Source organism: Penicillium maclennaniae, assembly GCF_028827695.1.
Source record: "Penicillium maclennaniae strain IBT 15551 chromosome Unknown utg000006l:1.0-2513246.0:1.0-2515036.0, whole genome shotgun sequence".
Lineage (NCBI taxonomy): Eukaryota > Fungi > Ascomycota > Eurotiomycetes > Eurotiales > Aspergillaceae > Penicillium > Penicillium maclennaniae.
This window is the reverse complement of record NW_026623218.1, coordinates 1,073,132-1,097,665: the sequence shown is the minus strand read 5'-3', so window position 1 is coordinate 1,097,665 and position 24,534 is coordinate 1,073,132. Positions and strand designations below refer to the sequence as shown.

The 24,534-nt window shown below is 50.6% G+C and overlaps 8 protein-coding genes across 8 annotated transcripts; 4 read left to right on the top strand and 4 right to left on the bottom strand.

The window, feature by feature from the left end:
• Positions 1–153: 153 nt before the first annotated feature.
• On the bottom strand, positions 154–5,314 carry gtb3 (glycosyltransferase family 4 protein; the record flags this gene model as incomplete). The annotated part of the gene is made up of 3 exons (XM_056968307.1): positions 154–1,708; positions 1,793–4,350; positions 4,403–5,314. 3 exons carry the CDS (start codon positions 5,312–5,314, stop codon positions 154–156), a joined length of 5,025 nt encoding a protein of 1,674 aa, XP_056821103.1.
• Positions 5,315–5,427: 113 nt separating this feature from the next.
• Positions 5,428–7,605, top strand: agd3 (putative extracellular serine-rich protein; the record flags this gene model as incomplete). The annotated part of the gene is made up of 2 exons (XM_056968306.1): positions 5,428–5,479; positions 5,603–7,605. The coding sequence occupies 2 exons, from the start codon at positions 5,428–5,430 to the stop codon at positions 7,603–7,605; spliced, it is 2,055 nt and encodes a 684-aa protein (XP_056821102.1).
• A 2,558-nt stretch (positions 7,606–10,163) lies between these two features.
• On the bottom strand, positions 10,164–11,944 carry N7477_006642 (spherulation-specific family 4 protein; the record flags this gene model as incomplete). The annotated part of the gene is made up of 5 exons (XM_056968305.1): positions 10,164–10,220; positions 10,285–10,604; positions 10,742–10,895; positions 11,142–11,499; positions 11,724–11,944. 5 exons carry the CDS (start codon positions 11,942–11,944, stop codon positions 10,164–10,166), a joined length of 1,110 nt encoding a protein of 369 aa, XP_056821101.1.
• Positions 11,945–12,749: 805 nt separating this feature from the next.
• On the top strand, positions 12,750–14,036 carry N7477_006641 (NAD-dependent epimerase/dehydratase family protein; the record flags this gene model as incomplete). Its single annotated transcript, XM_056968304.1, has 1 exon — positions 12,750–14,036. One exon carries the CDS (start codon positions 12,750–12,752, stop codon positions 14,034–14,036), a length of 1,287 nt encoding a protein of 428 aa, XP_056821100.1.
• A 1,217-nt stretch (positions 14,037–15,253) lies between these two features.
• N7477_006640 (uncharacterized protein) lies at positions 15,254–16,018 on the bottom strand (the record flags this gene model as incomplete). The annotated part of the gene is made up of 3 exons (XM_056968303.1): positions 15,254–15,314; positions 15,364–15,679; positions 15,742–16,018. The coding sequence occupies 3 exons, from the start codon at positions 16,016–16,018 to the stop codon at positions 15,254–15,256; spliced, it is 654 nt and encodes a 217-aa protein (XP_056821099.1).
• A 1,369-nt stretch (positions 16,019–17,387) lies between these two features.
• Positions 17,388–18,146, top strand: N7477_006639 (mitochondrial 54S ribosomal protein mL54; the record flags this gene model as incomplete). The annotated part of the gene is made up of 2 exons (XM_056968302.1): positions 17,388–17,859; positions 17,926–18,146. The coding sequence occupies 2 exons, from the start codon at positions 17,388–17,390 to the stop codon at positions 18,144–18,146; spliced, it is 693 nt and encodes a 230-aa protein (XP_056821098.1).
• A 283-nt stretch (positions 18,147–18,429) lies between these two features.
• N7477_006638 (glutathione S-transferase family protein) lies at positions 18,430–19,277 on the bottom strand (the record flags this gene model as incomplete). Its single annotated transcript, XM_056968301.1, has 2 exons — positions 18,430–19,172; positions 19,226–19,277. 2 exons carry the CDS (start codon positions 19,275–19,277, stop codon positions 18,430–18,432), a joined length of 795 nt encoding a protein of 264 aa, XP_056821097.1.
• Positions 19,278–19,964: 687 nt separating this feature from the next.
• Positions 19,965–22,281, top strand: N7477_006637 (putative phosphoinositide-specific phospholipase C; the record flags this gene model as incomplete). Its single annotated transcript, XM_056968300.1, has 4 exons — positions 19,965–20,339; positions 20,423–21,623; positions 21,698–21,854; positions 22,116–22,281. 4 exons carry the CDS (start codon positions 19,965–19,967, stop codon positions 22,279–22,281), a joined length of 1,899 nt encoding a protein of 632 aa, XP_056821096.1.
• Between the last annotated feature and the right edge of the window lie 2,253 nt (positions 22,282–24,534).

Below are 24,534 nucleotides of genomic sequence, written 5' to 3'. Positions count from 1 at the left end.
GAAATCCTTTGAAAAGTGCTCGACTACAGCCATCGCTTCAAAATGCAACAAAACGCAAGTGTAGTAAATGTAGGTATCAGACAATGACAAAAAGAGAGAATTGATGAGAGCTGAAAATTTCCCAGGACGTATGTGCAAATCAAATTTCAACTTTTAACCGCTCCATAACATACCAGAGCGGAGGAAGTCCTCTCGCATGATGATACTGACATCTGAATTGCGATATTGCATCAAATCTTCACGATGCAAACCACGCACCTGCTCCCGCCCATTTGTCGAAATCGACCGCGCGGAAAGGTGACTCTGACGCGCCCCAGAAGAGTAAGGGCCGAGCATATTATGATTGGAGAATGGATTCGGCGATCTGTTACCCGCAGACAGAAGAGAAAGGGCCGAGCGACGGGGTGCAAAAATAGGAAGACGAGAATAAGACTCCTCATCATTTGAAAAGTTGCTCAGACTGAGAGCCGAGATGCTGGAATCCGGTCGGTTGCGGGTGCCCTGAAGAGAGTAGTTCGAGACAGAACTATACAAGGTCGACATTCCTGACATTCCTGACGCAGCGGATGAGCGCCAGGTTTGGACCGCGCTTGGGGGAATTGTGATGACCTCCTCGTCAACAGCAGCTATTTGTGGCTCGAGGATGTCTCCTGCGGCCCGGCTGGCCATGAGCTTCACGGCCTTGCCGATCCAAAGCATTTGCTCGTGTTCGCGAAGGTATCGGTCTCCGCTGAAAGACTTCTGCACGATCTGGCGGGTGCGCATCCCCAATTTGCGGCGGGACTCACTGTGCTCGTACATGCGGCGCTGGATGGCGACGACTTCCTCGCGTGTGGGTGTGGATGTGAGAATTGGACAGGGGCCCGTGTTGTCTGTGTATTTGTCCCATTCACCGAGCATCGCTAGCATGGAGATCTGGGCCCTGGCGAGTGCTTGGGCATCGTTCGGTGCGACGACCGCGCTGAAGCGGGAGAAGTCGTCTGGATCACTGAGTACACGCAGTGAGGCACCGACGTCTGTGCAGACCACGGGAGCTCCTGTAAGAGCAGCTTCACCAAGAGCCAGGGGAAGACCTTCTGAAAGGGAGGAGTTCAGGAAGAGCCAGGTGTTCTCAAGGACTTTCATGGGATCGGCTGTTCCGCGCAGTGTGACTCGGCCACGGAGACCCTTGGAGGCGATGATCTCCTGGCATTCGGTTGAGTAAGTTGGTGCTTTGTCGATGGCACCGTAGATGTCCAGGTGGTAATCGTCGAATTTCCACTGGTTGACGATGATGTCGGCAGCCAGCAAGGCAATTTTGATATCCTTGGCATACCAGACGTGTGACAACATGGTGACCGTAGGACGCTCGGACTTGATTTCCTTGACAGGTGAGAACTTCTGCATGTCCGTGATGCCGTTGACTACGGGATCGACCTTGCGGCGGAACATGTTGCGGTGCTCGATTGTGCCCTGGCAGGTACCGATCTCGACTTCCCACCCTGGATTGAAGAAATCGGCACAGGGAAGGATAATGTCTGCGTGGTGCAGAGTCAGGACCGAGGTGATTCTCATCAAGCCTAGTAACGCGTTTCGCACGAAGGGTGAAAGCTTGCACAAAGCCGAAGACAGACAGAGGTTGGTCTCACGCCAACTGATGGCGTGGTCCCAAATCTGCAGAGTGACGTTTCGCTTGATCTTGCAGACAACACCGTACGAGGCACTGACACTATGGTGGGATGCCTGGAAAACACTTGGGATCTTTTCCGGAACAGGGATAGAAAAAATGAAAAGATAGCGGTACCATAATTACAGAGCAATCTCGAGCGAGGAGAGCGTAGGAAGCTCAATGTCTAACCACTCCGAGGATGGGATGGTATTGGGCATGTCCTGGGTAAGCCAAAGCTCACGCCAGGTCTGCTTGACCATTTCGCTGTTCCAAACTTGCGTCCAATGGCGGGAATCCTGGAAGTATGTGTTGAGGTTGACCAGGGCTCGAGTAGCTTGGTGAATGTCCGCCTTGGTGAGATTGACAGCACGAGCTCCCTTGACCAATGCGGTCAGAATTGGAATGAAATTCATCTTGATGTCAAATTCACTGGCAGAGGTTACATTTTCCACCTCGGAGTCCAGCTTGTTCTCGAATAGACCGTGCGTGGGCGTCAGGAAATCTAGACCCCAGAGCGGGATCACCTTCAGCGACTGAATGTTCCGCTCGGTCTGGTGCTTGGGAACACCGAAGTCATTAGCAGCCTCACAAATTATGTGCCACTTGATACTGCGCAGCGAGTTGATCATGTCTCGTCGACAGGCGGAGACACCACCACCTTCATTGGGCCAGGTGCCAGTATCAGCAGCCATGACATGGAGGTTATCCTTTGTATCGGAGCCAGCTTCTCTAGAGCGTGTTGTAACAACAGCGTCACCGCCGGGGCCGAAGTTGAACAGATCACTGATCTTGACAGCTAGAGGAGTCCAGCTGGAGATGTTATCATCCAGGTCAGCGCTGGCCATGACTGCATCTCCACGAAGATCCATGAACTTCTTTGCTGATTTAAGGTTACCCCAGTCGCGACTGCGCCAGTAAGGGGCAAGGACAGCATCTCTGCGGAGAATTCGATCATCCATCCATCGGACGATGATACCATCGAAGTCAACGCGATCCTCCCAAGCCTTCCACATCAGTGAACGAGCACGAGAAGTAGAGACGCTGAATCGCTTCTTGGTCAAGCCAAGGAGTCGAGTGAAGAAGTTCGAGTGGAGGCTGTTGCAGTGGACGAACGGATTGTCATTGACAAAACTGGTAGAGCTTGGCTTGGAGAGAACACCCAGGTAGTCATGCTCGATCATGGGAGGAGTCGTAACTTTCTTGCCATGAAGTAGAGTGAAAATGGTGGGATGGAACTTGTGATCGTACAGCCAAGTACTCTGGTAGACGTCTCCACTATCTCTTTGGACGAACATAGCGCTGGTCACCTTCGAATGTGGAATCCATCGGTTGTCCTTCTTCTCTTGACGACGAGGCGGAACACACCACGCCACATTGCAGGTGATGTGGGACAAGGAAAACTCAGCGCGTAGAAGCTCATCACCAAAAGAAGCGTGCTTGCGGTAGTGGTAGAGGAAGCGGATAAGGTTGCCATCTTTCATGTATGAGCCCTTTTCAATAAGGCCCTTTTTGTTGTACTGGACACTTTGAAGGTAGTTCTCGCCCGTCACGCAGCGCCGTCCCAGAGGTATGCGAGTGTTCGAGGATCTTCCCATCTTAAAGCCTCTCTTTTCAGGCGCATGATAGTCGTAGTGGTATTCATTGATCACCTTCCCATCCTTAAACTCCTGCTTGATGAGGAGCAGCATCTCGCTGGAATAAGTGCTCACGTACTTGAGCGACTTGGCTTCCTTAGGCTCGGCGTTGTGCTCGCCGGCGTACTGGTACACCTTGAAGCCACCATCAGTTTCCTGGTGTCTGAATGCAGTGAAGGTACCGTCCAGACTCTGGATCAGGACTCTGTTCTTTTTCACGTGAATTAACATTCCCTTGGTATCATCCCACAGGCGCTTGACATTTTTGCGACCATGAAAGAGGAAGAATGACAGGCCGAGATCTTGGGCGAACTTGGCGTAGACCCAGAGCATGTTCAAGCAGAAGACTGATGGAACTCGAACGATTGTGGGCAAGGACTTTGCGACGTGGTCAAATTCCCTTTGAAACTCAGGATCGGCCATCAGAGCAATGACAATGAACTTGACAGCAGCTCCTAGACCGTGGTAAATGTAGCTCATGGGCGATCTCACGATAGCCAGAGGGACAGGCAGCTTCCGAGGCATGTACGGGATATAGTCGGCTGTCTCCGGCTCCTTGGGAATAGCATTCTCACCAGTTCCGTCAACTGAGTAGTCAAGGATACTGATCGCAGTAGCCGCTCCCAGATTACACCGGGCAATGTGGGTGTCCAAATCAGGAGTGTCGAATTGACAAAGACTCGACTGGAGCCATTGTCGCTGAATGCTGGAAAGAGCACAAGATCTCCCAAGACAACGATTGAGAAGCACAAGTCGGACGTCCTCTGGCAACTTGTCCCAGTGTAGGTCAGCTTCGAAGCCAAGGCAGAGCTGTTTGAGAAGCTCTTTCTTAGCCCAGCGAACAACGACTGATGAATTGGCTTCCTCGCGAAGCTGGCGCGCCATAGTGTGGGTCACACCTCCTGAAACAATTGCCTCAGCGAGCACTGCGTACTCATGTGGGATTCCAGCAATAGATTCGGCTACAGAATGAAGCAAGGTCTCGGCGATAATTTGGCAGTTGGCGCTAATGTCGAGTCTCTCATCGTGTAAACCTCGAACGCTGACAGCCAGTCTCAAGTCGATCCTCTGAATTGCAGCTCAGAGCGCGAATTCCAGGGCCCAAGGAGCCCTGAGGCACAAGCTCAATAGTAATGCCGCCGTTCTCCCATCGGGAGAGAGTAGTCTCAACAATTTCTTTCGCGTTGGGGAATGCTTCATGGATCCGAACCTCCTCTCGACGCGAAAGCAGTATGTTCTTGATTTCCAGACCGGGGTGGGCAGCGGGATGAATGGCGAAACGAGAGTCATCAGGAAGGTAGGAAACCGTCTCAAAGTAGCTCTGGAGTTCCTGCTGCGACCATTCGGGATCCGCCCAGGGAGTGGTGAAGGCATGGTATGACGTCCCCAGTGCGACTGGTGACTGCATCTTGCCTGGCATCCCCATCTTGGAGTTAAGGAAAGCTATAATAGCAACAGTCCAGGTGCCAGATCCGAGACCAATGACCTGTGAGTATGGGAATTTGGGAAGGCAGACCGTTAGAGCAATTCCGACCGGGAGACCCACGCAGACACCAACCAGAAGGGGCTTGAGTGCGTGAGGGCCGAGGAAGATCTTAGTGTACTGGTACCAGATCAGACCAGTGTAGGACAGAACATAAGCGAAGAACATGATCATGGCTTCCATGTATTCCTGGAACGACCAGATAAGGGCCAGGGAGACTGCAAGACTCCAGACATGCCAGAGAAGAAAGCTACCAAGAGTGCGCCAATAGACCTTTCGTCGGAAATGAACGGTTGACTTCTGTGAAGGACGGATCTCACTGGCATCTTTCACGGCGGTGGGTGTGTTGCCACCAATAGCGACATGTAGCTCTTGTGCCTTGGTGTCAATAAGCACAGCGCCAATGAGATAATAGGCCAATGCAAAACCGACAGCCATACGCCTAGCGTCATCCAAGTATGCTAATATGTCGAGAGTATGGTGACCGCTGAGCAGCAAAATCCATTTGTCGAGAAGAGCAATCATGAAGTATAGTATACCACAGCCCATCTCTTTGCTCGATTGACGCCAATGAACAAACGAATTGTGGAGCTTGAGCCCTTTTTGCGAGTTACGTAAAGTGTCCAAAGCAACCTTTGTCTGAATGTTCCAACCTGAGCTGAATGGAATTGGACGTGGGACGTCGGCATATCGGCAGTACCATTCCAGAAGGAAGTTTGTCGACTCCCAGTCGCGAGCAAGCTCCTTGACGAGCTGGTCAGTAGTGGATTTCTTGAAAAGACCACGGGACTTTTCAGCCTTGACATCCTTCAGCAAAGCCTCTCTAGCTAGCTTGAGAGCGGCGGGATCACTCAAGCTACCGAAAACCTTTCGCCAAAGACTCGGCTTCCGCAGGTGTTGCCTCCTCCGGTCTCAATGCCTACGGTATTCCTTTCACCACTCTGATTGTTCCCTCGACTGGTGTCAATCTTCCTACTTTGAACACCACCACTGGAGGTAACTTCGGTGGTATCGTTGTTGCCTCGCAAGTCAGCTACGAGTATGGGTCCTCGTACGCTAGTGCATTGACCACTGACCAGTGGAATCAGCTCTATGCTTACCAGCTGGAATACGGCGTTCGCATGGTTCAGTATGATGTCTTCCCCGGTCCCGATTTTGGCGCCACAGATGTGACTGGCTGCTGTAATTCAGGTGTTGAGCAGTTGATCTCTTTCACCGATGTCAGTGACTTCCCTACCTCTGGTCTGCGAACCGGCGCTGGTGTCAGCACTGAGGGCCTGTGGCATTATCCTGCTACTATCAGCAATACCACTTCCACCAAGCAGATTGCTGCCTTTGCCGCTAACGATGTTGTTGATACCGAAACTGTTGCTGCTGTCATCAATGACTTTGACGGTCGTCAGCAGATGACCTTCTTCATCTCATTCGATACCACTTGGAGTGCGACCTCGAACTACTTGCAACACGCTTGGATTACCTGGATTACCCACGGCTTGCACGCTGGATACCGTCGTGTCAATTTGAACACTCAGATTGATGATATGTTCCTTGAAACCGATATCTACTATTCCGCCAGTGGAGCTGCTGAGACTTTCCGCATTCGCACTCAAGATATGGAGGGTATCAAGGAATGGATTCCCACTATCCTCGCCAAAATGAACCCCGGCAGTGTCTACTTCCCTGAGGTGGGCCACAACGGTAACGGAAACATTGAAAACTCTTCCAACACCGATGCTGGCTACACTGCCTGTAATGGCGGTGCTATTGAGTACGACTCTCCGCCGGACACCGCGCTTGAGTTCCAGAAACCTCTTGGTACCGGAACCAACCTGTGGCCTGCTAAACCGACCGTCTACGATTGGACCGCCGCCTGCACCAAGATGGATCCCCTTCTGAACTGGTGGACTATTGCTGAGAACCTGAACAGCTTCGGTGTCATCTCCCACACTTTCACACACGAGGAGCAGGATAACGCCACCTACTCCGATATTTACAAGGAAATCAGCTTCAATCAGGCTTGGATCAAGCAGGTCGGACTCGACAAGGGTGCTTACTGGACCGACAATGGTATTATTCCTCCCGCCATCACTGGTCTGCACAATGGCGACGCTCTCCGGGCCTGGTGGGACAACGGCATCACCAACTGTGTTGGCGACAACACCCGTCCTGCGCTCCTGAATACCGAGAACATTCACTGGCCCTATTGGACCGTGACTGCCACCGATGGTTTCGATGGTATGCAGGTCAACCCCCGCTGGGCTACCCGAATTTACTATAACTGTGATACTCCGGCTTGTACTCTGCAAGAGTGGATTGCTACCTCCGCCGGCAGCGGTACCTTCGACGACCTCCTCGCCACCGAGAAGGCCGACACTATGCGCCACCTCTTCGGTCTCTACCGCGAGGGCTACATGTTCCACCAAGCCAACCTGCGGAACGCCGATGTGGACAGTATCACTATTAATGGAGTTTCCGCCAAGTACTCCATTTTCCAGGCTTGGGTTGAGACTCAGGTCCAAGAATTCGTCCGTCTCGCTAACTGGCCCCTCGTCACTCTCAAGCACGCTGACATGTCCGCTGGCTTCCTGGCCCGTTACAACCGTGACAAGTGTGGCTATACTCTCAAGTACACCACTGTTAATTCCAAAATCACTGGTGTCACTGTGGGCTCCAGCGACAACAACTGTGCTGAGCCTATCCCTGTGACTTTCCCAGTTGCTCCCACCAGCACCCTGGGCTTTACTACCGAGCAGCTCGGTAACGACCCTCTGACCGTCTGGGTCAAGCTCTCTGGCTCACCTGTGACATTCACTCTGTCCACACCCATTGCTATGGTCTAATTTGACATGACATGCATCATCCAAAAGCCTTTGCGAGAACAAGATCGCAGTTTTATGTTTTGTCTAACCTACTGGAAGATGAGATTTTGTACCTGCTGTTTAAATATGTCCTTAATTGTTCTCTCTGAATGGTATGATGAAAATATGATTTCCAGTTTGACAGATGTGTTCTTTTGATCTCCAGTAGTACAAATGTTGATGAGCTTGGAGACTCCTGTCGAGTAGGGCACTGAGCCTAGTTCTTCATAACACCTCGGCTTTTATTTACCATGTTTTGACTCTAAGATTCTTCGGACCACACTACTGCTTCCGTGGTACAGAAATATAGACTTTCTTAGTGACAGTGTCATCGATACGAGCCGTTGCATTTGACTAGCTTGAGCGTGGATCTTCTAATGGCTCCAAAAAGACTCGATTCGGCTTTCAAACGGCGGTAAGCGACGGAGTTGATGAATTTCAAGCTTAAATCCGAGCTGTGTCATACAACGCCGGAGATGTTGCAGCCACATTGAATGCGGGATGAAAGAATTGATCATGTTGTTTCAACCAAAGTCAGTTTCAACATCAATCACGCGAAGGGAGAGCTTCGCACCGCTAATTCTAATCTATATATATGTCGTAATCGAGGTTGAGGACTTTACTGCTGGCAACACCCATTCTTGCGTGAGGTTTAATAAAATAAGCGAGAGATGCTAATGAACTGAGGACTACGAAACACCTACAAGTCTCGGTGATGTTCCACATCTCTACCTTACTTGTTACATGCCAGACTCAAGCCTCGGATAAAGCAATGCATTCCACGCCATGTACCTGAACTGCAGCTCTCTTGGAAATGTCAACAACATCCCGTAAACGGAAAGTCGCCTCCGTGGTGGCGAGCAATACGATGTCGAGCATGCAGATGCACTGCGGCCGTGAGACAACATGCCACATGCACAACTCTTACCCCAGGACGGGATAAATAGAACACGTCAGTCAAAGGTCGCGATCCCGTGTAGTGATCATTGGCATCCACCTCAGACATAGCCCAAGCCACAATACAATTGTTCGAGGCTGAGACTTTCCCCAGCCTGCACGAGCACCGTAGGAGTGGGGACAAGACAACGCAACTGATTAAACAAAAGCACTCTGGCGCCCAAGCGCTTACGGCAAGACGGCAATAGTTTTGTTCGCTTGTTGAGAAAGGCTAAGCGTGAGTGAATTATAGTCTTGGCACAAAATACCCGAGAACTCCGACAGGGGCTAGTTCTCGTATACAATCAGTGTGCAGCCGCCCCCCCCTGGGCGGTTGTGGCGCGGCCGGGATGGCGGATGGGAGAATCAGTCGATTGGGTTAATCTAAGATTACGGAACGGAACATTCTATGTTCCATTTCTCTCAGTTCTTCAATCCTCTACCACAATTAGAGAATGCTTGCAAAACGGACAAAGCAAGTAAAGCAGTCTTGCGTGCCCCACGATTCCAAATACTACGATGCTTCTAAGTCAAGATTCTACGTTCTGGCCTCTAAAAAAGAAGAACCACCGAGGAATCAGACAAGATGGGGATACCAGTGCTAATCACACTAATTTAACGCCGACCATCGTCCAGTCGATTAGCAAATCGACCACCACTGCCACTCCCTTGCCTCCACCGGCCCTGAGCATCCACATCAGCTTTACATTGGCGGCAAATACCCCGAGAGAGTATGTGTTCTGGCTCTCCGGACTTTTCACCAAGAACTCATGGCACCTTCGGTGTCGCAGGTGAACTTGACTTTGCTGGCTTTTTTCGATATGGCCTCCCTTTTTTTCATTTTTTTTTATCATTTTTTTTTTTAGAAATTTCCCCTCATGGATTAGATGCACCAAGACCTGGATTGATCACGCTCCATGCGAGAGGGTGTCCACTTGTCTTGCCATGACCCCTTATACATTCAACAATTGTAAGCCCTAAGGCCGTAAGTAGTTTGCTGTACCGAATCGACGTATCTAGACTCCCTCCACAGCGATTCAGCCGATCTGTTTTCCCACTCTCGGGAAACTAGATCTGCCCTATCAAACTTAGCTAGAAGATACACGCCACACATTGTGCGATAGAGACAAGGCGGCTCTATGTGGAGATTAATTTCGCTTAGGCCCATTGACCACCGTCAGAGAAGGCGATAGGCCACCAATCCATCATCAGACCCTCACACAGTACATAAAGAGGCTGACGATTATGTTCCCCTTGTAGTGCGACAAATCCAAAGGTGCCAAGATGGCCGAGCCCCGTCGTTTGAACCTCGGAGTTCACCAGAACTTCGGGTGCAGTTCTTTAGGTTCCCCTGGTCAATTGGGTCTAGAGACAGCATCACAAAATAAGGTGGTGGGACCACTGTTGAACTACCGATTTCTCAGGCGATCCACGAGGCCCGTTCATTGGGTTCGGGGTCAGGTAACCAAGTTCACTCAGGCAGAAAGAGGTATAGCCAGACTGCAGCATGAGGCGATGCCCCCATGCAAAGCCACAATTGTTTACCCCCAAAGTACACCGAGTAATTCGGGACCGGAATCTACCGGCTTGAGAAATTCCAAATATTACGCCATCGCAGTGAGAATAAGAGAGAGAGCACAAAAGGCGTCCCAGAAATAGCCCTGCCAAGAATGCCAAGCGACTAGCCAAATACTGTAGGTTCCCCAAGCAGTCATCATTTCATACCGATGAAGTGGGGTCGAGATCAGGGTTGAGTGCCTTACATAGAATCATCCGGGGGTCGGCTTCCGCAGTTAACTTCCGCCAGCCCTTTTCAGGGACCAACGGTACTCCCCGAGCGCCCAATTTTAAAGTGATGGACTTGAAGCAAAATGTGACACACCACATTGGCTTCCTCGGGGGGGAAACTGGAACTCTACCAATGATGCCAAAGATACGTGTTGCACGCGCGGGCACCATAGTTTCCCAATTCCGGGGCTTCTGATCATTGGGGGGGGGGGGTTTGGGTGGGGGTCGCAGAGGGGCTTTAGGTTTAGACTTGTGATCTGCCCGTCTTTAGGTGGGTAAACTGCCGTATCTTACGATACCCTTCGATCAGAGACGCGGTATATATGACCGGTACGATTTGGTATTCTATACAGCCCCGGGGACTTCCATATCGAGTGGATTTTGGCTTGTTTACTTTTCCAGTGGGACCGGTTGCTGTCCGGTATAGCCGTGAGCAGTTTCGCGCCATGCCGCTCCTGGAAGGTGCTGTAAGCCTCTTCGAAGACGACTGTCGAGTCGGCAGTAGACAGATAGCGTGAGTCTGGCACTGCGCCGGGGTTGTGAACGACCTGGTTATTATTAGTCTGATTTCGCTTGGGAAGCCCGAATGGAGTAAATGGTTGGCAGATGGTGGAAATGAGAGGCTTAAGTTCCCCTGGAAGAGAAGACCACAGGCACGAAAATGTTTGACTGGGGAGCCACGCGAGAACAGGGCCAATAGTATAATCGGGGCAAGGGGGAAACGCATACAGGAAACGATGCATGGAGGTATGGAGCATGGAAAAGAAAAACAAAAATGGAGAGGTGTAACTCACGAATGGGGCAGCACCGAATCCATCCAAACCCTTGGTCAGATCGGTCAGGTTTTGCAAATATGCCTGGGAATTGACACTGTATTCTTGGGGTGTTTCATCGAAGAATATACCCCGAACCGCCAAATCCGTGTTAGAAGATGCAGTCGGCCACGCCGCATAGGTCTTGATATCCTTGCGCACCAAGGAGATATTGCGCGTGGCGTACGTCGTATGGACGTACCCCAGAAGACGCACATTGTCGTGGGCGGCAAGCTTGGGAATTTCGCGAGTGTAATTTGCATCAGGCAAGGCATTGGGCCCTGGGCCACTTCCCGGATTAATTACGACGGTAAAATTGATATGGGGATGAGCAGATATCCTGTGGTGTATTAGCAACAAATCTTGGTTGGTCACTTTGAAAAACAAATCGTGGAGTTTCTGAGCTTTTCGCTCCGGGGTCATTATGCAGATTTGGTACCCAAATAGCATGGCATTGTCCCTGTTCCGTATAGGACGGGCTACCGGCTAGCTGGGATTGAATTCCCTCGGAGAAGGATATTCGGGGAGATGGAGGCTCGACTGGATTGAAATGGTGAAACATACACTTCTTCAAGCGGAGACCAAGCCCCCGGGGCTGGGTACACATAGAGTGGCACAAAGACTTTTGATTTCGGACCCATACTGTTCTTGTGTAGAGTGGTGACAACGACGGCGGGAATAATTGCAGCAAGAATCACGATGAAGGCAATCACGGCAAGAATAATTCGAGATCGGCGGGACCTCAAACAGCCGCGCCTGCTCACGTGTTTTTTGGCCGTTGACATCGTGAAAAAAAAATGGTTTAGTTCGGGGTTGAAGGGGTAGGGGAGAAAACAGGTGGATTCGAAATGGGATCGCATATTATAGCACATTACTCAAATATCGGGCGAGATGACTTGTCTGCCTCGATTCATACTAGTAGTCAGAAAAAATTGATTAAAATCGACATGGTCTAGCCCATGGTACACTCTGGCCCCCGAAATAGAACCGGATGGGTCTCGACCGTGACATGCAGTAGTCGAGTCTGATCATTAGATCAGATGTATAGTGAAAACAGTTGATTTGTAGCATGATACGGCCACTAGCTGGACATGAAGGCTTTGACGGCCCGAGTCGGCTAGTTGTCCGGCCATGGAGAACGAACCCAAGGGCCAGCTGCATTGGTGGCCCATTACCAACTATCCATGGAGGTCTGATCTGACTGCTCCTTGGTGTGCCATGGTTCTTGGTACGCCCTTGTTGAACCCTTGTTCGTGTTTTAGCTCGGCTTATGCGAGTGATCTGAGTCCGTCTTCCTTTTTTGCCGGCGGGCACCTGGGCATCGAACCATTCCTCATTTGCTAGGCGAGACAATAGCATAAAAGCTACACGAGTCTGAGGCAGTGAGGCAACACAGGGTGCGCAAGTTTTGTATAAATCCTGAGGGCGGGCTCCTGATAGTTTCCGGTGGATCTCAGCCAGTGTCTCAAAGATCATATATAATCCACTGCAGGTTTCCTCCGCGGCTATTGAAAGTTTCTTGGCTTGTGGACTCTTTCTATTTTCTTTACACACATCTTGAGCGGTTCTTTGTTTTCATCATCGGTCATTATGGAAAGCAGCCGACGATCAAATGCGAGCACTCCTGCGGATAGTGAGTCGCCCAATTCTGTGTACACCCCTGCCACAGAATCGTCAGTCCTATTCGACAATCTTGACGAGCTGCTTCGGAGAATCCCTTCGGATGATTCTTACATCCTTGTCACTGGAGGACTGGGCTTCATTGGCAGCCACACAACCTTGGAGTTGCTCAAGGCCAACTATAATGTGATTGTCATCGACAATCTCAGCAACTCTTTCGAGATAGTTTTCGACCGCATCAATCTCTTGGCGCAGAAGTTCCACAAGGAAAATGGGTCTCAGATGCCATCTTTGAGGCTGCATGCTCACGATTACCGTGACACAAGGGCTCTCGCTCCTCTGTTGGAACAATACCGCCTTCCCTCGCAATGGGGTGCTGCCAAGTCGAAGATTACCGGCGTTATCCACTTTGCAGCATACAAAGCTGTGGAGGAGAGCATCAGCCAACCGTTGAAGTACTACTCTAATAATGTCGGCGGTTTGATTGATTTCGCAACCAATCTTGGCGAATTTGGCATCAAGACTTTCATCTTTTCTTCATCTGCCACTGTCTATGGCACTCTCGCGAATTCGGGTCTTCCGTTAAAGGAGGAACTCTGTGTCCACAAGGAGACCCCTGTCAACCACAATGGGCAAACAAAACTGGTGCAGCCCGGCTGCCAGGGCATCACCAACCCCTACGGACGCACCAAGTGGATCTGTGAGTCCATTCTTGCTGATCTTGCTGCCTCGGATCCAGAGTGGACAATTGTCGCTCTCCGATACTTCAATCCCGTGGGATGTGATTCATCCGGTCTCCTGGGCGAAGACCCGAGACAGACACCTACAAACCTTCTTCCAATTGTTGTCAAAGTCATGACCGGCCAGTACACCGAGCTTCAAATGTTCGGATCCGACTGGGACACCGCCGACGGGACGGCAGTCCGTGACTTTATCCATGTCACCGATCTGGCTCGTGGGCATATTGCTGCGCTCAAGAATGCAAATGAGAGAAATTTGAGCGAGAATTTCCGTACATTTAATTTGGGTACCGGCTCCGGCTCCTCGGTCTTGGAAGTTGTCAATACTATGGAGAGTGTCATCGAAAGGCCAATTCCCAGGAAGGCGGCAGGACGCCGAGCTGGTGACGTGGGTTCCTGCGTGGCAGTCGCCGACAGGTCGCGGAATGAGCTCAAATGGAAGACTGAGAAATCCTTGAAAGATGCGTGCCAGGATATTTGCACGTTCCTTGCTGTTAGTGGCCTGTCTTCACAGTAGTGCTATTTCTTTCACGTTTGATTTCGTTTTGATATCACGGTTATTGTGTATGAATTGCCATTATAATATTTAACAGCGAGACTGGCAATAGCAAAGGTTCTAGGTTTGTTTGCTAGGTAGATTTCAAAAATTTGATTTTCGAGATTCGGCATTAGCATTGTGACTAGAGATGCATTGTGCGATTTATCTTCATCGTATGGAATATCTCGTTGACTGTTTCCTCTTAATGTAATTGTTCGGATCACAAGTCGCCTTTCGCAACGATTGAAGACCTTGTAGCCCAATTTGACTAAGTGAATAAATGTTATGACTAATTTCGGATGTAAAGATAGCAACCGGTCAAGATTCCAGCCCAAATCTCCCCAATCACCCCGATAGGTGACAATACATCATCAGGCCTTGAGCTACATAGAAAAGCCTTGCTAGTAAACGTATTCGCCGAAGGGCGTGTGGAACACGGAATCTGAATCCGCGTATTGCGGTATTCACGACCAGGTAGAGACAACATTGCCCATGCCTAGAAGTGCTCTGACGTATACCTGGACTTATATTCATCTCCAGACAATTGGCTCGGCTTCATGAAGAGGGAGGGGCTACGTCTTAGAAACCGCCAGCCCTACCCACTTCTCTCGGTCAACAAGCATGTAATCGTCGACTGCCTTAACACCCGCAAGTAATTTTTGACGCTATTTCCCAGGTTTCCTGGCTTTCTGGTGAACGTCAGCCACTGCGTTGTGATACCAGTATCAGCGTTGTTCCCTTGGACAACAGACTTGTTCCAGTAGTACATGCTGGATGCGTTCTGGCTCGTCGCGAAAGTTCTCCTACAGTTGATGTCCCGGTAAGAGAAGGTATATAATTGAGCCCGGATGTGACCAGGCTCTGATCCATCAGAGTAAAGAGGGAGAATAGAGTAGGCAATGATGGAAAAATAATATAGGCAGTGAAGAGATGGATGGGGTAGTGGTACGTATTGGTTACTTTTGAGAAGGAATTGGAGAAGCTTCCAGTGGAAATCATGGCAAGGGATTGGTTGTTAGTCTCTGCGGTCATATATTGAATGTTTGAGAATGACAGATTCTGCGACCATGAAACCAATTTTGAACCAGTTGGTGTGCGAATTGTGGACTAAATTGAGAGTTTTCGGCTCGCAGAGAGAGAGAGAGAGAGAGAGAGAGAGAAATAGAGTGACGAGTTTGTCTTTGTTCCACTCAGGGTCACCGTTGTGAGTTCAGGAGAAAATGAGAACGACGGCTCTGGGACATGATTTTCAATGCTCTGTAAAGTCTTAGCATAAGGCAATCTAGGTCAAAGAAGTTACACTTACACTTCCAGTAGTATGTTTTCCGTCTTTGTCAATCCATACAAACACAGATACCAATTGTCGCCAACTGTTCCGACGTGCTCTTCCGCGGAGCTCTCAAACTCAACAACCTTTAAGCCAAATGTATGGACATGGCCATTACAGAGCAGTGCGAGCGACGGGGTAATGTCCACTTCAAACGATGGTAACTCGTAGGCATCATTGCTTGCAATAAGCCTCCACAGACCAGGGTCAACACCACCGGTGAAGAGAATTGGATATGGCCATGAGATACCCGCAAGGTTTTCATCGATGAGCAGTTCAACACTCGCGGAACGGACTATGGCCATAGAGCCACGCTGTGTTGCTAGGGAAAGTGTTGGTATATTGAGAGTGGAACACCAGTGTACCAGAACTCTTCATCACCGTTTCCTGATGCCAAGATAAACACAGTGCCGTTATCGTTTGGGAGCGACACTAACCGATGAGATATTCTGCGGGAAGTCAAAGCTGATATAGTGTACATCAAATGAGCAATGGCAAGATCGGCAGCATGGTCATTGAAATACGGGGTTTCTAACGTAACGTGGAACTCGCCTATGCATAGGTCTGAGTGGACGTTGTCAAGACCAAAGATTAGTTTGTGCTCACTCCGAATCAGAGTGTCAATGATAATCATGTCTTTCTGGTAGTCTCAGTAAATTTTATAGCCACCAGGCATCACAGTAGAGGCTCGTCCCCCCCTCCTCAAAAAAGGAGACCGAAGCGGTCATACTGTCGACTAGATGTTGTTATAGAGATATTAAAAATTGTGGGGGTAAAAGCACAGTTTTTTGGCGGACTGTATGTACCTGAAGAGAGAGGTAAGCTCATGCATCACTGGTTGTGAAATAGCGACTCTGAATAATAATGAATTGAGATTTCATATATTCACCGACGTAAGGTATGCCATAGCTATTCGCAAAGGCGTGGCTGAACATAATTTGAGTGCAGCTAGGAATATTGTAATTCTTGCGGTGAGAAACTTGAGCCTGGGCAACCTCCAGGGCGTCGCAACTCTCGGATTGTCTTTTTCGCGCCATAAGGCGATGGAAAGGCGACGATTGCAATGAGTAAAACTAAAATCAGAAGCATTGTCTCGGCAGGAAATGTCCTCATGTTAAATATCAAGTTGACCTTATTCTCAAAGGATTTTATAGGCTACCCAACCAGAAGCTCCATGAATGCGAGAGCCAATTATTCCTCGCATTGGAAATACGATCATCGCCTGCTGTAAGATGCTAGATCGTTCAATATTGTACCAACGATACAAGATCTTGAGGGTTGGCTGAGCCGACAAGCAATTAAATTCCAGACAAGTGATATCTAGAATTGTCCATTGACTCGTTCTCAAGCCTTGCGGCTCGTCATACTCAGGAACATGACGAGACGGCAAATACATATAGTGTGATCTACGAACGATGAGCCAACCTTGATTCTTTTCATGGTGTCTCGATGCGCGAAAGAAGACCGCGAAAAGAAGTTTATTACCTAGAGCAAAGGCAGTCTTAAGTTGCCGCCATCATATGGGTCCCACCGAGTCCAATCCTCTTTCACAGGATTATGGAGAAGATTAGGCTCAGTGAATGTTCTATGACTCGAAAAAAAGCTCCACCATGATAGAACATGGACATTGACCAATCAGCTACAACACTTATTCGGATGCATTCTATCACGTAATCTTGATGTCGACGTCGCCAGACAGGACAAGGAAGGTGTATTCTCGCTATTCCGTTTCCTATCGCATTATTAGCGCTAGATGCCCCTCCTCAATGGTTGCTTTTGAAACGGAGCACGCTGATTAGTTGACTGGCCATGGTTGACATAGTCACGTGATGCATCTCCGGCTTGGCATCAAATCCGCGCCGCAGTTTTCTGTCGTTCCGTGTTCGCGCCAGCATCAGTCAAAACTCCACAGAACCTGGCCCCTGGCATTTATACGGGCCTAATCTCAGGGTTCACACTCCACCATCACCTTTTTGTGCAATTATACCCCACGAACCGCTACAATGATTTGCAGAAGCTGCCGAACGGGCATGCTGTCCCGGCTCCAACAGCAACAAGCCGTTTCATGGACCGTATCAACAAGCAACCGTCGCTTCCCAATTGCCCGCGGCCAATACCGATCCTACAGCGACAGTGGTGCCAATCCCTCTGTGGCTGCCACCCCTCCCCCTTCCACTCCGCGCCAGCCTACCGTCAGCGGTGTTACCATTCCGTCCGCCATCTCATCCGCCACCCCCGGTGTCTCCCAGCCCTTCAGCACCCCTGATGGTGTGCACACTGAGGCGCATCCTGATGCGCCTGGCAAGACCGTCTCGCGTGCCCCCAGCAGCTGTCCGGCAGGGACGAAGATGAACGGCTTGAACTATTTCCGCAACAAGCCCGATGTTTTCGCCAAGGAGGACTCGGAATACCCCGATTGGTTGTGGGGACTTGCTAAGCGATTCAAGCAAGCAGTCGAAGACCGAGAAGGGTGGTGTTGACCCCAGCAGTACGTGAAAATCGACTTTGTCATGCAGTTGGCAGAAACTAACCCAATCACAGCCCTCAACAAAAAGCAACGAAAGCGCTATGAGAAGAAGCTGGCTGCTCGTACTCAGGCCCTCCCTCCCAAAATCCCCGCCCACCACCACGCCTTCGATATCACACCGGCTTCATACAACCGTGACGCACCCGTCGACAGCATCACCGATGCCACCGAGGGTCTTGACAAGCGCCAGGAGGTTACTAGGAGTGCCAGAAGATGCCCGCCGGAAGTCGATTAAGGAATCAAACTTCCTGCGCGGTCTGTAAGCCACATCTCAATTTGTGCGAATGCATTGGTTCGTCTGGAGCGATTTGGTTTGGAAAACTTTCTTTTGCGCTGGCCATACATATCATACCCCATGACTGGATATGAGATAGAGGAGCGCGTCGGGAACATCCGACATGTATTATTACGTCGATTGACATCGTCAAGTGTGCTATATTCAATGAGACTGATCTAAGTTACATAAAATCCACCAGCCATTGATGTTTGCTGAACTACGATTCAGCCGTCTTGCCATTTTACAGAGCAATAGGCCACTCCTTCTCCTCTCCCTGCCCTTCCAACCAAGGCAAACAAGCCTCATACAAGGCTCTAATCTCCCCATTGCCCAGGTCGACGAGCTTGTTAAAAAGTTCTTTATCAAATCGCTCCATAAAAGCGACCTGACACGCCAAAAACAGATCCGCGAATCCAGGAGTCTCCCCCTCAAAGAAAGGGCCCTTTTTGCCTTCCCGACCATGCAACATCTCTATTAGCGCACGAGACTGCTTCTCCACAAGCGTCCACAATTCATTAATCTTCTCCTGGTCGGTAGGCAGCACCTCCGCTAAAGGCTTCCCGTACCACTCTGTGCGCGTGCGGATAAAACACTCTTGTCCTCTTGGGTCCAGGCCATCTGGAACGCGCGGGATAATTCTCGCAGAAATAACAGGCCCCATTAAACTCGCGATCTTTCTCACGGCAATAAACAACGCGTAGCTCGCGTCGCCGGAGGGAAACAATGGCCGCGAGGGAAATACTTTGTCGAGATGTTCAACGATGGGAAGAGAGTCCATCAATGCGCCGTTGGGGTTGGTGACTGAACTGTGGATAATGGCGGGGAGGGTGTATGGGATCCCCTCTTTATTTGGGGGTAGGTCGAGGCCGGTGATTAGGGGCTTAATGTCTGGGTAGGAGATCCAGCTCTGGGTATAAGGGATGCCCTTGAAGTTGAGCACTGCTCGGACTTTAAGGGTGTTTGGAGACCATGATTTTGATGCTCCTTTTTAATTGTCAATTTGGGGAAGATGGATTGCGGGGAAGTTGATGTGGTACCTGGGAGAGTGGAGGTAATGTCGAAGAAATGGACGGGCTCGGAGTTGGCCATGTCTGTTCGAATAAGATAGGGTCGACTGAAAGCTGTGTTGAGATTTACTTTTGGATATTGGAAAGAAACTCCCTGGGCACGGAGGCTTCTTGTAGAGTTGCTGGGTGGGTTGTAACTCAGTTTCGATTTCTCAGCAGGTTTCATCGGACCCCGAGTGACAGGCTGAGCGTAAGCACTTGGCGAATGCAGGTAGCTACAGATGGCTACGAACTAACTAGTTTAGACTAGAACCAGTCCGGTATTCTTTCATTCTTTTAGTGGCAGGTTGCGGTTTGGCATTATCCCAAAACAAACATCCAGCCATCGCCAGTACTTGAATCTGGAGATCAGAGTCTCCAGCACTTCAGACTATGAACAAAGCTAGCCTAGAGATTGGGATAAGCCGGTAATATCTAGAATAGAAATAAGCTCGAATGGTCGCTCACCAATTTCAGATGGAGCCACGTCGAAAGTGGAGAGTTAAGGCGGGACACAGCACGTGCCAGCAGCTTTGATTTCTTGAGGCAGTAAATTTGAAGTCTCTCGGACTCTTTTGACAGGCCTCCGTAGCAGCAACCTGATATCAACGCTGCGTCCCCGAGATCACCGCGGGGCTTCAACCACCCCTGCATCGGGACCCTCGCCCGTCTACCAGCCCTACCTTCATCCACCCGAATTTCTCAATAGGCCACACGTGCTACTTCAGAGATGGAAACAGTCGAAGGCCTCGTGGAGCGAGCTAGGCATCTTTCGCTTCACCAAACCCACTCTTTCGATACGTTCCATGCCACAATTGACTCCCATCTAAAGAAGATCTACGAATTCCGGAAGAGCGCTGGCACGCCAAAATTTCTGGAACTTCAGCGCGATCCGTGTCCTGATGGCCAGCCAATTACGAATCATCTTGCTTCGTTGGACGCCTTTCGGGCGTACATGAAAGATGCCGGGTCATCTGCTCAGGCCTTACCCGCAGAGCCAGATCTCAGTGCTCCAATCTCGGATTATTTTATCTCGTCGAGTCATAACACGTACTTGACTGGGAATCAGTTGTACAGCGATGCTGCGGCGAGTGCTTATACGTCGGTCAGTATCTTCTAGTAGACGAGAATGGCTTTCTGCCACAAATTTGGCCGAAGGTACTGAACAGCATATTAACAACTTGATAGGTCCTCTTACAAGGCTGCCGTTCTGTTGAGATTGATGTCTGGGACGGGGAACCCCTTACACCGGTATCAAGTGGCAGTGAAGCCAGCAGTGACAGTAGTGACTCTAGTGGCGGTGAGAGCGAGGATCTTGGGGCGAGAAACAAGCAGAAGATCAAGTCCAAACCCGAGAGAAAGGACAAGCCTGCGAAAGGCTTGAGCCATTCAGTTTCGACGAGACTGGGAACTGCATTGCACCAGAGGTTCTTCAGACCTGCAACCAAAGATACGACGGAGACAACCACCGGGAAGGAAGCACTAAGCCATGAGGCTATCAAAGGCGAACCTCGTGTTCTGCACGGGTACACTCTGACGAAAGGTACCTCATTCCGTGAGATCTGCTATGCAATCCGCAACAGTGCCTTCGTTGTCAGCGATCTTCCAGTGGTTATCAGCTTCGAAGTCCACGCGAGCTTGGAGCAACAGCAGATCATGGTTGATATTATTAACGAAGCTTGGAAGGGCATGTTGGTGGAGGTGCCATCAAATGTGGCCCCGGAAAAGCTACCAACTCTTGGAGAGCTGAAGAGGAAGATACTGATCAAGACCAAGTCAACTCCCCTGAAAGCCGCGGAGGAGAAGGCCGAGGCGCTTGAAGCCGCGGAAGAGTCCAGCGAAAAATCAACAGATGATCCGGATCAGAAGCCAGTCAAGCCATCGAAGATTCTTGAGGCTTTGGCAAAACTGGCTGTCTATACCCGGGCGTACCATTTCAGTCATTTTGATCAACCAGGTATGGCCGAACCGCACAGAAGTGACCACCCAGCATACTCACCTCTCACAGAGGCAAAATCCCCGTTACACGTCTTTTCTCTCTCCGAGAAGGCAGCACGCGAGGTCCACGCCACCCAACGAGACGCCCTCTTCGAACACAACCGCTCATCGATGATGCGCATCTACCCTTTTGCTTTCCGCGTCACATCGTCCAATCTCGACCCGTCCTTCTATTGGCGCCGAGGCGCCCAGCTTGTAGCCCTGAACTGGCAAAACCTCGACAAAGGCATGATGCTCAACTATGGCATGTTCGCGGGCACCCAAGGCTGGGAACTCAAGCCCCCCCGGCTACCAAAGCGCCCACCCCACCTCCAAGCCCATCACTCATACCCTCGACCTCACGCTCGAGATATTCGCAGCGCAAGACCTCTCTCTGCCGGCGAGCGATCATGTTGAGAATTGGTTCCACCCATACGTTAATTGCCAACTTCACGTCGAAGAACCCGAACCCCCCCAGCTCGACAGATACAAACAAAGACGAGGATGACGCAAGCTCCAGCTCCGAGAAAAGCAGCTACCGTCGCTGCACGAAGAGCTCGTCAGGCCGGAACCCGGACTTCGAGGGTCAGAAACTGATTTTCCCTACCGTGACAGGCGTCATTGAAGAGCTTAGTTTCCTCAGGTAAGAAATCATCACCTTGCATTTCTGCGTGTGCTGCATGATCCCGTTTTGTGCATGGAGCTTTGCATTTGTATTACAACATCCCGTCCGTGCGGGGATGCCTCCTGCAAATGCTCAGCCATGTGAACCGCGCTCGACAGAGTTGGGAGTCGTGCCGCGCTGTTCTATCCCCGTTATCCTGAGCTCGTATCTTGCTTTTTCTGGGGGAATTTGGCTTTCTCCTACGTGCCTGATAACATCCCGGTGCTGACTGTGTTGCAGAATCAAAATCAAAGATGACGAAATCGGTCGCGATGCACTGGCTGCGTGGGCTTGTATTCGGCTCGATCGCCTGTGTGAGGGCTACAGACTGGTGCATCTTCATGATACGACGGGTGAGAAGACCGGGGGTATGCTGTTGGTGAGAATTTCCAAGCAGGTTGCCTAAGCAGTCGTGTATCGATAGATCATGCTCTATGGTCACTTTCGTGTCAAACATGCATGAGATTCGGGGTTTGACAATATACTACGTTTCTTATCCTTGCTCGTATGCTTTCGGGCTGTGTAAGAATAACCACCTTCTCCATCGGGAATTGCCCAGTGCGGACGTTAAGATAGATACTGAGGCCCGAAACCTGCCACCAATTACATGAAATTAGATGAGGATGGATGCGAGCCATGGCTGCGAAGCGCGGGCCCTGTGACGCCAAAATATCACATTGTGTGCTCCGCCTCTTGAATCTATTGGGGGTACCGGGACGCAACGCAGGAGTTCCCAAGCTTTCAGGGGTCTATACTAAGTATGAAATCATAGATCGTCGATTGTCGATCACATATATTTTTTGAGACCAGACGGGTAGTTTGATATTGGTACGAGGCAAGGAGGCTCGAGACGACGCCGTGCCACGCCAAGGTCCACGGTCCCCTGCGGAGATCAGTGGCTGGCTGCAGCGGGACGCATGAATTGAGTCAGAAGGCAAACCTGAACAAACTGATCGCATCTTTAAGCCGCTCTGATGTATGCAACGATCAGCTCCCAATGTGCATGGAGTCCTGTACGCGACGCAGCTCGGGTATGGTCCATGCGGCATGCGCGCTAAGCCTGCGCCGTCCTCCATCTATAGAATTCCAAATCACGCCATATGAGATAATACAATCATCGACATCATGGTGAGACCAGCGAAACAAGCCACGTCGTGTGGGGGGGATGGATTGTATAACCCTGTCGCGTCGGCAGTGCCAATTCCTAAAACGTGCAAGCCGAGTAATTGGTGCCATCAGTCCAACTGCAAATAAGCAAACAAGAAAATTTACCTACATTATGCGCGCCATCGCACTCCACGGGTAAATGGGAGATTGGGGGGGGAGGTGACAAAATGGAGTGGGAGGAGTCGGTGAGCAAAGCAAGATGGAGGGGCCGCGTTCAGACAGCTGGGGGGAATTTGGACAACCCCCGGTCTCACTAGAGTGGTTAGACCGGAGAGACTTGGAGATCAACACGCCAAGTGCTATACATCAGATTGATCAACTCTTGTGGACCCAATTCAGACTGGACCAGAGGATCGCTAAATCCTCCGAGGTCAACGTATCCGAACGGTGACAGTGACAGTAACAGTGACAGTGACTATGGGGGAGGGGTTCAACCTGCGTGAACTCCTCGACACCTAAGAATGATCATGTTTTGGTATGCATCACGCGCCACGATTGGACCGAAAGCCTGGAAATGAGAACCCGCGAGGAATAGGGGTCGATAGGCCAATAATCGGACCCCATCAATGCGCCATCCAGCGCCCTAAAGTGGAATGATTGGGCCCGTTGTGTCTCCACAGGCAAATCAACACGCCTGTCGCAGCACCGAGACCGACCGAAGCGGGTCTCATCGGCGATCTGGGCGGACGCAGGATCGATACATCAACTTTTGGCCTGGGGTCCAGGACTCTCGGCCATAGCACCTATCGAGCACGAAACATGCGCCGTCCGAGAGAGACAGGCTGGAGAATACGCCGAGGAAGGTGGATCTCGGTGAATGATTCAATGGACCCAGTCTGCGTGTCTCGCACAGTCTAGCCGACATCGGCATCTGAGCCCGCGCAAGCACACATGCAATGGTGATCAGCAAACAAGCGCGGAGTCACGAACATGCTGAACAAGGCTAGAAAGATCCCGAGGCGTCAGGAGGGACCGAATAGCGTCCTATCATTGGTTCCTAGGAGAGACGCCAGTGCCATAATTCCGCGCTGGACCTGTGCATTTTGGTCTTGATCCCTGCGCTTCAAGACCGTCATTCATCAGACGTACCTTCAGCCCGTGTGACTGGGCGATCGAGGAACTAGGTCGAAGCTTGCACTCTCTACCAGGGGGGACCCGCCTGGTGCAAACCCAACAACGGCAACTTTCGAGTCTCTCTGCTCCTGCTGAACTGAGCTTGGTCACAGGTCTAGCCGACAGGATTTTGGTTTTGGTTTTCTGGATCGCGGGGGTGGTACTCTCTACTCCCCTGTCTTGCTGCCCATATAAGAGCTGGCTGTTCCGGGTGTCGAACTCTCTCAGCTCGTGAAACTCAAACGATCATCACCTTTGTGATTTTTCAGATCTATCTGTTCACCCCTCCAATATCAAAATGACCAACTCCAAGTGTGGCGGCTCGAGCTCGGGCGCCGTGAACAAGGTTCGTCCATCGTCCCGGTAGCCAGTGTCCTGG